This window comes from Halichoeres trimaculatus, unplaced genomic scaffold, assembly GCF_033239565.1.
Source record: "Halichoeres trimaculatus isolate MK-OKI-2021-1 unplaced genomic scaffold, fHalTri1.1 fHalTri1_scaffold_10, whole genome shotgun sequence".
Lineage (NCBI taxonomy): Eukaryota > Metazoa > Chordata > Actinopteri > Labriformes > Labridae > Halichoeres > Halichoeres trimaculatus.
Window position 1 is genome coordinate 7,652,468 of NW_027437187.1, and position 11,378 is coordinate 7,663,845.

General features: G+C 41.2%; 1 protein-coding gene across 1 annotated transcript; it reads right to left on the minus strand.

The window, feature by feature from the left end:
• Positions 1 to 1,224: 1,224 nt before the first annotated feature.
• gins3 (GINS complex subunit 3) lies at positions 1,225 to 6,588 on the minus strand. The gene is made up of 3 exons (XM_074676948.1): positions 6,238 to 6,588; positions 3,430 to 3,663; positions 1,225 to 1,936 (listed from the first exon to the last, which is right to left on the minus strand). Exons 1-3 carry the CDS (start codon positions 6,406 to 6,408, stop codon positions 1,706 to 1,708), a joined length of 636 nt encoding a protein of 211 aa, XP_074533049.1. The 5' UTR covers positions 6,409 to 6,588; the 3' UTR covers positions 1,225 to 1,705.
• Positions 6,589 to 11,378: the final 4,790 nt, after the last annotated feature.

Below are 11,378 nucleotides of genomic sequence, written 5' to 3' on the forward strand. Positions count from 1 at the left end.
TAGACCCCTGTCCAGTTGATGGCGAGTGTGCATAATTAATTAGGTATTATGTTGTCATGGTGTTGTCACGGGTTGTTGCTGACAGCGCGCTAAAGATCGATGGGGTGGATGTGTTCGGGCGCATCAATGACCGCTGCGACTCTGAGACGGCTTTTCTTACTTACTTTTACTTTTTTTTAAAAAAAAATTAATCCACTTGTGGGAAATTCTGTTTTTACACTCTGAAAATGCTATATACACACATACATGCACAAACAGCATTTTTGCACAGAAACATGCACTGATCGAGGTCAGAGTGATGGTGCTGCATCTCAGCGCGCACTTGAGCAGTTGTGGGTTTTGGTGCCTGCCTCAAGGGCACCTGACAGTGCTCAGGAATGTAACTCAACACCTCCCCAGGTATCAGCCCAATTCCAATCTTGGTCTGCACCTGGACTTGAACCAGCAACCCTCTGACCCCCAAGCCTAGTACAGACTAAGCTACTGCCACCCTTGTCATCTCTCTCTCATCTCATCAGGACCACATGCTCCAGGGTTTCCTCTCAGTGAAGCAGGTTCTGGTAGGAAACCCGTCTAGTCACGCTGACTGTTTATTACTTCACTGGGTGAAATGTTTCCAGACTTTAAAACGCCGACTGAAGCAGCAGTGGTCATACCAGTCTGTAGTGTCGCAGCAGAAAGAGGCTTTAGCCTCCATAAAAACTAAACAGATGCCAGAGGTCAGCCGTCCGAGGTAAAGACACAGAACCTGACGCTGATCTCTTCTGCTTCTTGACCTTGATAGCGCCAAAAACAAGCATCCACTTTAAGTCCATGGGGTCCAGGAGAAAAGTTGAGGCTCAGGTAAATCGGAATACAAAAAACTTAACTTGAAACAGTTCTGAGTTTTTTCAGTTTAATATTAAAAAAGCATGTTTGGCCTGCTGTGTGCGCAACTTTTTTACTTCACAAAGCTCTAGAGAGCAGGGTCGGTATCATTATTCTTTTTTTTGATCGTCTATTCTTTAATCAGTATTTTTGCTTTTCTCCCAGTAAGCAATAAAATTACTCTGGATTATTAATGTGAAAAGTTGTATTTTAGTCACTTTTTTGATCACATGCTAAAACATAAAAATAATAAAGTATATATTTACAACCCTGTCTGTCAAAATGACAGTAAAATATCAAGCCCAATGTCTGCTCTGCAAACACTGATTTTATGCTCTGTAAACTTTGTTTTATTGATTTATTATTGCACTGCTATTTGTTTTTAACTCTGCCTTGTACGGTGACCTTGGTTGTTTTGAAGGAGCCTCTAAACAAAATGTGTTACTTTACTATATAGTAACGGATGAAATATGCAGTATTACATAGTTTTTGTTTTGGAACATATTCCACAACCTCCATTTTGGAAAACCACAGACCTGAACCATACCAAAAACCATTGGAGAGAGTGAAACTTACTCAAAGCTGCTTGTTTTATTAACTGCTTTAAAGAAATTAAAAGATGTGTATGTATAATTTTCAATGTTTACGTTCTGGTTTTATAATGGTTTCTGTTTTTCCAAAATTTCTACAAACCGGAAGCATTACGGCATTTTATATCAAGAAAACCCGTTGTGATCTTGGTTAAATCCCATTTCTTAACTGCACTTGACACAGAGTTTGTTGCTGCTTTGCTTTCACAGCTTTCAAAGTGTTCCAGTGTCACCAGATTTCTCTGTGATCAGGGCTGAACGTCTGTCATCTTCCTCTTGCGGTAGTTGAGGACCAGACTGGAGGCGGTGAGCTGGGAGGCCTGGCCCTTCTCCCAGCTCTGGAAGCTGTTGAGGCCGCTCTGGCCGGACTTGAACAGATTCTTCTCCAGACAGTCGAGATGCTCCACCAGCACCGTGGTGTCTTTGTTGTAAGCGTTCTGGGAGGAGTCCATGATCCGTCTGAAACGACCGATGAACGTCTGAAAGACAGAGAAGCGGGTCAACAGTGAGCAGGTCATGAGACGAAAGAGGAGGGTTTCACTTCCATAGCTCTGCAGCAGCTCGGCAGGAATCACTTTTAACATCAGTGACCCAGTTTAGGAACCAGGATCACCTTTGATACTGAATTTAATCATAAATGTTGGATGTGTAAATATTATGTCTCCTGCTTCAGGGAAGTAAAAAAAATACTGAAATACTGACACATCTAAGAGTGTGTGTCCCTAACTGTTTTACTCCACTTCACACACGTTTTCACATCTTCAAATAAAAAGTGCTCAGTCTCTGCTTTTTCAGGTAGACTGTCTTCCTGAATACGTGAGCTTGTCTCCACATTGTGTCACATTTGCTGATGGACAGGGAGAGGCTCCAAAGGAAGGATAAAACAAACGATGTGAAGTGCACCAAGAAGTCTACCAGCACGAGACAAAGACACGATGAGATCAGAATTAATCTGCCTGGTAACGGCTGCAACAGACAACAAGCTCTCTGCACTGGTTCCTGATCAAAGTGCCCCCCCTAGCTGTAGTTTGTTGAATAACACTCACTACATTGAGTTTGACTTCATCTGAGTTTCTTTAAACATTAAATCTTGTATTTTCAGGAAAATACTTGAGCATTTTAGGAGACTTTCTTTTTTCACTTTTAATCACTCTTTGCCTTAGTATCTTGGTATTCCCAAAACCAAGGCTGATGATCAAAGGTGAATTTCTTTTCTGACAGAGCTGCCACCCTATTGGTCAGCCAGTATAATGAGACGAGATCGACAGACTCTTTTTAAACTAAACTACTTAAGACTACTTTTATGTGTTGGTAGCTTTTCAACTTTTTTTTAATATTGTTTGATTCTTTTCTCAAGTCTTGTGGATTCAATCTTTTCCTTTTAAAAGTCGCTTTTATTGTTTATTTCATTATGTAAAGCACTTTGTTACCCTGTTTTTTAAAAATCCCTATCAGTGTTTCTCCTTATTATATAGAGGGTGCCTCCCAACGGAAGCACTCACCCCCCTGGAGGTCGAGTTAATTTTATTTTCCATACAGCTCCAGATAACAGCAGAAGTGATTCAGAGTTACCTCTTTAATAAATCAGGTCGATACCTTATATATTTTTTTAATTTAACAGACTAAATAACCTTATACTATTTATGTAAATTTCATGATGGGATGTCATTTGTACATCGTTGTGTTCAGACACAAATACGAGGGTGCCCATACACAGGCGCACACAAGCAAATACGGTGTATGTGCACACACACAGAGAGCTGGGGAAACCACCCAAAGAAACATCTCCCAGGACTTTCTCTGTGAAGATGCAACACTTGCTCTCCTGCGCGACACCCCTGCTGCCGTAGATGCTGCCGGCCCCCCTAGGCTGTAAACTTGGGGAAAACATTGTGAGCATTTGCTCTGGAAATGTAGGCCCCGCCCCTAATTTACTCATTTCCTCTGATTTATTGTTTGTGTGTGTTTGCACCTGCAGGAGTGACTGTGCGATCTCTGGGTTCTCGGGGGAATCAAAGTGCAGCATCTGGGATCCTAAGCCGTAGTAGTACGGCCCCATTTTGTGCAGGTCCACCACGTTGGGGTCTGCATTGAAAATTGTCCTCCAGCCTTCCCTGTACACCTTCGGAAGCTCAACTGACAACACCCTCCTCTTCCTCTCGTACAGACCCTTCGACAGCCACAGTGGAAGCTCCATCTTTGTTCCCTGCAACAGAAGAAAAAGACTTAAGAGATGATGTCAGACTACAGGGTCTGGGTCTCTGCAGGAAAATGTGATGCTACAGAAGGTTACATCTTTTATGACTCGTAAAACAGCAACTTCTTTAGGTGGAATATCTTTCCACAGCAAATTTTGAAACTGTAAATCAGAAAAGTAAAATTAGGTCCAAAGTTCATTTTCATACAGCCCCGAGCTTTCATTTTACAATGTATTTATTACATCGCTAAAATAAGTAATGTGGTAAACCATGTGTACATTTTCATTTAGTATAAAGGTCACAAACCAAACCAAAGTCAAGCAAGGTCTCACTAAACTCCATTTGAACGGTGCATTGGTTATGTTTATACAGCTAAGGCTCTGTATATTATGTAGGAAGTCAACAACTCTTACAGCTGAGACTTTAAATGAATGGACTTATCAGGATGTGAAAAGAGACATAAAGAAACGATTCTCCAGAGGTACATTTCATAACTTACACAAGATGTTCGCTTGCTATTTCAATTAAAATGTGGCAGGAAATGACACATAGTGTAATGAAGGAATGAAATAAATATTCCTTTCGTTTTGTGTAATGAAATTAATTAGAACATATTAATAGTTAAGATTATAGGGGTAGGATTAGATAAGTTTTATACTTCTTCCTACTCCCTTTCGCTCATGTAAACATTTTTTTACTGTGCTCTTATTTCCTTATGATTATATAGGTACTGTGTATGTATGTATGTATGTATGTATGTATGTATGTATGTATGTATGTATGTATGCATGTATGTATGTATGCATACATGTGTGCTTTATTAATCATTTTATTTTTATTTTTGTACATTGTTGTTTACGTGATTGAAATAAATAAATTAATCAAATCAAATCAAAATATGAGAGTTTAAAACGCACATCAGATGACAGTTCTGAAATGAAATAAAAAAACAAGTTATGAAATTGGGCAGAAAATGCAGAAATCTGTGAAGAAAAATAATTCATAATACAGGAAAATACATATTAAAATGTTTTCGGCAGGTCAAAATAAAACATATATAGGTGTTTCCTTATGATTATCAGATGTCCCAAACCCACGCTCAACCCCTGAGTTAGTTTATTTAGGACTGTGACAGATCACTTACTAAAGTTCAACTCATCAGGATTGTAATCAGGGGTGATGTTTTTAATTGCATAGATGATATACTGTTGTAAGATTCTGCAATATGATATTCTTTATTTGTTAGGAGTGCTGACGCTAAATGCAATACTTCTTCCCAGAATAACATTAGAGTTTAAGTTTTAGCAGGTGATAAAAACATACCAAACTGTAAACGCTGTCTTCTTTTATCATTAAGCCGTTATTGTTATAGTGAATCACCTGCGTTCCCACGTCAAAACAGCCAGTAAGAACATACAAAACATACACGATGTCTGGCGCAACCTTCTACTACACTAGGGTGACCATATTTTGATTTCCAAAAAAGAGGACAACGGCACTGGCCTCGAGGCACAATATATATATATATATATATATATATATATATATATATATATATATATATATATATATATATATATATATATATAGTTTAAAAAATTGATATTTTTTACTACATAACTACAAAAAAGTACCGAAAATTTGTACCGTTGAGTACCGGTACCGATTGCCAGGTACCGGGCATTGGTACCATATCGTTTCAAATGTGAAAGGTACCCATCCCTAATAACACCATGGACAATGGCTTCAGTCTTAATGCGAGCACTACTAAACTTTTTAGCAATGTCAGAGTCAGGAAATGTCTTTTTTAGCAAGGCACTGGTGCAATCCGTGGACCTGTAGCTGTTGAGGTGTTTTACAATATGAAATGCCATTGCACCCTCCACTACATTTACAGCAACCTCTGTTTGCCCAGGTCTAACAAAGAACTCAGTCAACTTTGCAGAAGAACTCTCACCTCGCTCAGCTTTTTTATGTTTTTCGGTGTCCATGTGAGCTTTGAGATCTCCAGCACCTTTATTGGACACTGAGACATATGTGCCAGCTTTGCACACGGTACACTCCGCATCCCATTTGTCCCGACTGGAACGGTATGTCGGAATTTTTTTTTTGCAGTTCATCTGTGAAGCTGCACTTATGCTTAGGCGTCTTCCGTGCAATACAGCTCCGCTGTCTTAACAGCCCCCTGTCTTCTCCGCTCTCCGTCTATGTCTCTCTCTTTCTCTCTCTCTCACCTTCTCTCTGACCCTCTCACTCTCTATGTGTGTGTGCACGCGCAGAGCAGACCTGCCCACAAGGCAGCCTCTCGGTAAGTGATGCGCGTCATAGTATTGTTTGCAAGCGCCTGTCAATTTACGGACGCGCGTAATGGTCCTTTGAAAATCAGTGAACACCGGACATTTTCGTGAATTTATTAAACCCGCCCGGACACCCCGGACAGGACGTAAAAAGTGGACATGTCCGGGCAAAAGAGGACGCTTGGTCACCCTATACTACACATACACAGATCTATCCTGGCTGCTTTGAGTTGTATACAGACAATTATATGTACAGAAAAAGTACAAAGTATTTCTGTTTCTCACCTCCGTGATGTCCTTTGCGTCAGTTGATTTCTCCAGGTAGCCCAGCCGGGGGAAAGTGCACTCTGTTCGGATAGGAAGCCTCTCATGAGAGAGCAAAATATCATCCAGAGAAAGAAAGTTCTCCTCCATCCCGACGCCGGGCTGGACCGGCTGATAAGACTGAGTCTCCATTCTGTGTACGACAAAGACACCGAGCTGCCTTAGACCTATCAGTGCAGTTTATATAGTTTATTTAGTTTTTAAAACACTAAACGAAGACACCCTTTCGTACTGCGAACACTTCCTGGTTGTTGTTTGGCGCCAGGAGCTCTAAACCAATCAGGACGCTGCTGACGCTCTCAGACCAGAGCAATCGAATCAATTCGATTGAATCCAGTCACCACAAGTTGATCTATGATGTTGGTTGTTTTGTTGTGCTCCAGCCCCGGATAGATGGTTGTTTCAGCCAGGTGACTGGAAATCCTTTTTTGATCCCATTTGTAACAGAGATAACATGTTTCCTACGCTATCTTGACTTTTTCTTGATTATCTCATACAGTACAGTTAACAACAACAACAACAACAGAAATAATAATGATAACTATAACTATAATAATATTAATAATATGACTGATGAAAATATCATTTTAAGATACAACAGAGTTATAAAGCAAAGAAGGGAACAAAAAGATGCGGGTAAGTAACACAGCCAAAATAAATAACATATTACAAACACAGGGATCTGTTTTAAAAAAACAAAGAAAAGCAAAGGCAGTAAGATGGCATTAAGAAGAAGACGTTACATAAAAGCAAGTGGATAAAGTGTGCTCTTAGGGGAGATTTGATTCCAATAGTCTCATACCCATGAGCAGGTCGTTATCTCTAGGGGCTGTGATTAACAAGGTTCTGTCTTCTTTCTTTTAAAGACTGAACTTTAAAACTAGCATATAAAACAAGTAAACTTACAATTACCTTAAAAATAAGGTGGATTTATAAATTTAGCCATTAGAGGTCAAGCTGTTACCTTTATACATTTGGGCCTGTAATGTGAATGTTTTTTTTACAATGAGGCTGTGAAAAATTATGTCAGTAACACAACGAGAATGTTACTGTGAAAAGAATGGGACACTTGTTATAGGATTGAGTGGATTTCAGATTCACAAAACAGTTATACCAAGGCATTATATTTCTAACTCAATGCTATGCAATTCTGTGCTACTCTATGTCAATGCTAACTGTTGCAAGGCCTGATGTTTCCCCACAAGGTGAAAAGAAGGAGGTGAGAACAACATGCTGACACTGAGGTGTGAGCTAAGAAGTGACTACATCGACCTGTCTTTTCAGCCATCGTTATTGGGAACGCAAGATCTATCTCCAAGTAGATGGACAAGCTAGCCGTGCTAACCCAGTAACAGTGGGAATACCAGAAGGCAGAGTAGCTTTGGGCTTTTCACAGACATGGCTAATGGAGCTATCACTGGAAACCAACAGGGTCTAGGAGACAGAGACTGAAGAGAGTGCTGAAGAGGCTCAGTCCTGGACCCTGTGGAGGTGGAGGCTGGCTGAACTGGAGAATGATGGTCAAAGCTGTCAGCATCTATTTTCATATGGACCTTTTTGCACTTTCTATACACTTTCTTACTTTTGTTTTCTTGATTGCTGCTGTGACTCCTGAATTTCCCCTCAGGGATGAATAAAGTATTTTCTATTCTATTCTATTCTATTCTATTCTATTCTATTCTATTCTATTCTAGACAGCAGTTAACCTTGTAAAGTCAAGCATCATTAACTTTAACAAGTCAACTTTAAGAGACCCTTAAAGATAAAGTTTGTAAGATACAGTTTTGCGTGTCAAGTGGTGAGAGGCTGTACAGTGGGCCTACTGTTTGCTGTGACGACCGTCAAAGAGAGACACTCAAGATATTTCCACTGTGTAAACAAGAGCACGCGTCATCTCCCAAAGAGGTCATTCCATTAGCTGCGTGTCATAATACACAGGGCACATTGTGCGTCATACAAATAGGCGATAAAGTTAACAGGTACCATTATCACTTGGCTTCTTGTGGTCTGCTGTTGTGCAGCATGACCTCTACTCACTGCCCTCCTCTCTCCTCTCTCTGTAGCCTGATTGTGTTATGGTTTAAAGTGGAAACAGGAGTCATCTTCATCATTGTGGTTTTTTTTTTTTTTTTAATTTAACTTAGGTCTCAGTGTATATTGAATAAAGGATGTGATTCTTGAATACCTCCTGCCAAAAACAATTTCATGACACATTCAAACTCCACTGAAACTGCATTGTAGCTTGATTACAGTCACAAGATGCCCCCTCCATGTGACAGCTAAGTCTATCTTTAACAAAACAAAAAAAAGAAAGATGCAGAAACAAATCGAATCAAGAGCCTAGCGCCCGGAGGATAAGTGGGGAGGCTCAGAATCCCAGCTGATTGAAGTCCAGAGTAAAGTTCCCAGTCAGTTTGCAGTCAGTGATGGTTTGGGGTGACCATGTCCTCTGCTCCTATTGTTCCACTGGGTTTCCTGAAGTCCAGAGTCAACACAGACGTTTATCAGGAAACTTTAGAGCACTTCATGCTTCCTTCTGCTGACAATCTTTACAGAGATGCTGATTTCATTCTCCAGCAGGACTTGGCTTCTGCCTACAGCGCTAAAAGAATCAAAGGCTGGTTGAACCAGTGTTTCTCAACCCTGGTCCTGGGGCCCCCCTGCCCTGCATGTTTTGGATGTTACCCCACTCCAGCACACCTGATTCAAATGAATGGCTCGTTATCCGGCTCCAGCAGGGCTTGATGACGAGCTGATCATTTGAATCAGGTGTGCTGGAGTTGGGTTAAATGACAGTAATGTTACTGTGCTTATTTGACCAGAAAAGCTCTCCAGACCTGAACCCCAGAGAGATGAGAGACACCTTACTCAGTAACAGAGGAACTGAAGGCCTCTGTTGAACCAAACTGAGCTTTAGGAATACTTTAGCAGAGCCACAGGCTGATCTCCTCAATGACACACCACAGAGATGCAGTAATTCATGCTAAAGAAGCCCTTACCAAGTACTGAGTGAATGTTAATGAACATAATTTTCAGAATCATCACAATGAAAAGAAATAAATGCTGAAATATTGCCCTGTGTGTTTAGTGAATCTAAATAATACACAAGTAATTGTTCCATGATAATCTAATTTGCAGAGGTGAAACCTGTACATCCCAAGTGATGGACCTTTCCCTTCAGCTTCTAAATCCAAAAAGTTCTGGGTGAGTGAGTATGATAAACATTCAGTTCATTAAAGATCTAAACGGTTTATTTTCAGCTTGAAACAAGGTCAATTTTCATCATAAAAAAACAAACAAAATCTTTGTTTTAAGTCAAAGATTAAAAAACAAACAATTGGTCGCTTAAATTTTTAAATGTCTTGTCTAAAAAGTGATGTGCTGACCTTGTGCTGAGGGACTAGAGTTATCACCTTACCAAAGCTGTGTGGTACTCCCCTGCTGGTCATTAATCCTGTCTGTCAGCTGCATGACAGTTTGGTGATGATTCTTCTGTCTTCATCACTGTGTGACCTCAAACAAACCTCAGAGATGTGATACTCAGTAGCTGGGATCCCAGAGAGACCAGGCCTGCAACAAGATAACAGCTGTAGATGAGGAGGGAAAGGAAATATGGGAGAGTGTACCCACAACTCTATGTTCCCACAACCCACTGTTCCCACAGCCCAATGTTCCCACAACCTCCATGTTCCCACAATCTTCATATTCCCACAGCCCAGTGTTCCCACAGTCCAATGTTCCCAACACCCAATGTTCCAACAACCATATGTTCCCACAGCCCAGTGTTCGCGCAGTCCAATGTTTCCACAACCCACTGTTCCCACAGCCCACTGTTCCCACAGCCCACTGTTCCCACAACCTACATGTTCCCACAACCTCCAGTGTTCCCACCGCCCAAGTTCCCACAGTCCAATGGTCCCACTGCCCAATGTTCCCACAGCCCAGTGTTCCCACAACCTCCATGTTACCACAACTTCCAGTGATCCCACAGCCCCATGATCCCACAGTCCAATGTTCCCACAGCCAAATGTTCCAAAAACCAAATGTTCCCACAACCAAATGTTCCCACAGCCTCCAGTGTTCCCTCCGCCCAATGATCCCACCGCCCAATGATCCCACAGTCCAATGTTCCCACAACCTCCATGTTACCACAACTTCCAGTGTTCCCACAGCCCAGTGTTCCTACAGTCCAATGTTCCCAACGCCCAATGTTCCAACAACCATATGTTCCCACAACCAAATGTTTCCACAGCCCAATGTTCCCACAACCAAATGTTCTCACAGCCCTATGTTCCCACAGCCCTACGTTCCCTCTGCCCAATGTTCCCACAACCTAATGTTCCCACATCCCAATGTTCCCACAACCAAATGTTTCCACATCCCAATGTTCCCACAACCTCCAGTTTTCCCACCACCCAATGTTTCCATGCCCCAATGTTTCCACAGCCTTTTCCCAGAGCCCAATGTTCCCACAATCTTCATGTTCCCAAAGCCCCATGATCCCACATACCTTTGTTTCAGCATTTCTATTTTTTTTCCAGCATCTGTTTCAAATTTAATAAACTTTCTGCAGGACACCTAAGAGAATGATTCAATCTGGTTTTGCTATTTTTTGTGATCATCTGATAAACACTGATACACGTTTGTGCTTTCTAGCATCAGTTCTTGCATTGCTTCACCATAAACAGACCTTATTACTTTACTAAAAAGCTGACTTTTTATTAAGCCTTATTTTACCAACGTGTACAGAGATTTATCTTTACTCAGGGAAACGTGACAAAACATTGTGGTATTAAAATTGTGGCCAGCTTAGAGGGCAGTACCACTTACTGTGGCTTGGGGAGGTGGTAGAGGGAGTTTATTTCCCAGTTAGCTGATGGGCTCAAGGAGCTGGACCACACTGCAGCCCATCAGGTAACAACAAGAAAGTGACTTCAGAAGCTGGTTTGCATCATGAGAGGACAGTTCCCAGCAGAAGATCATGCAGCAGCACCAACACTGTGGTTGCTCTAGTAACCGCTCTAATGGTAGAGCTTTCCATTTATCACAATTCAATGTGGACCCTAAAAAAGGAAGAAACCATGGTTGTAGTTCACCCCCCC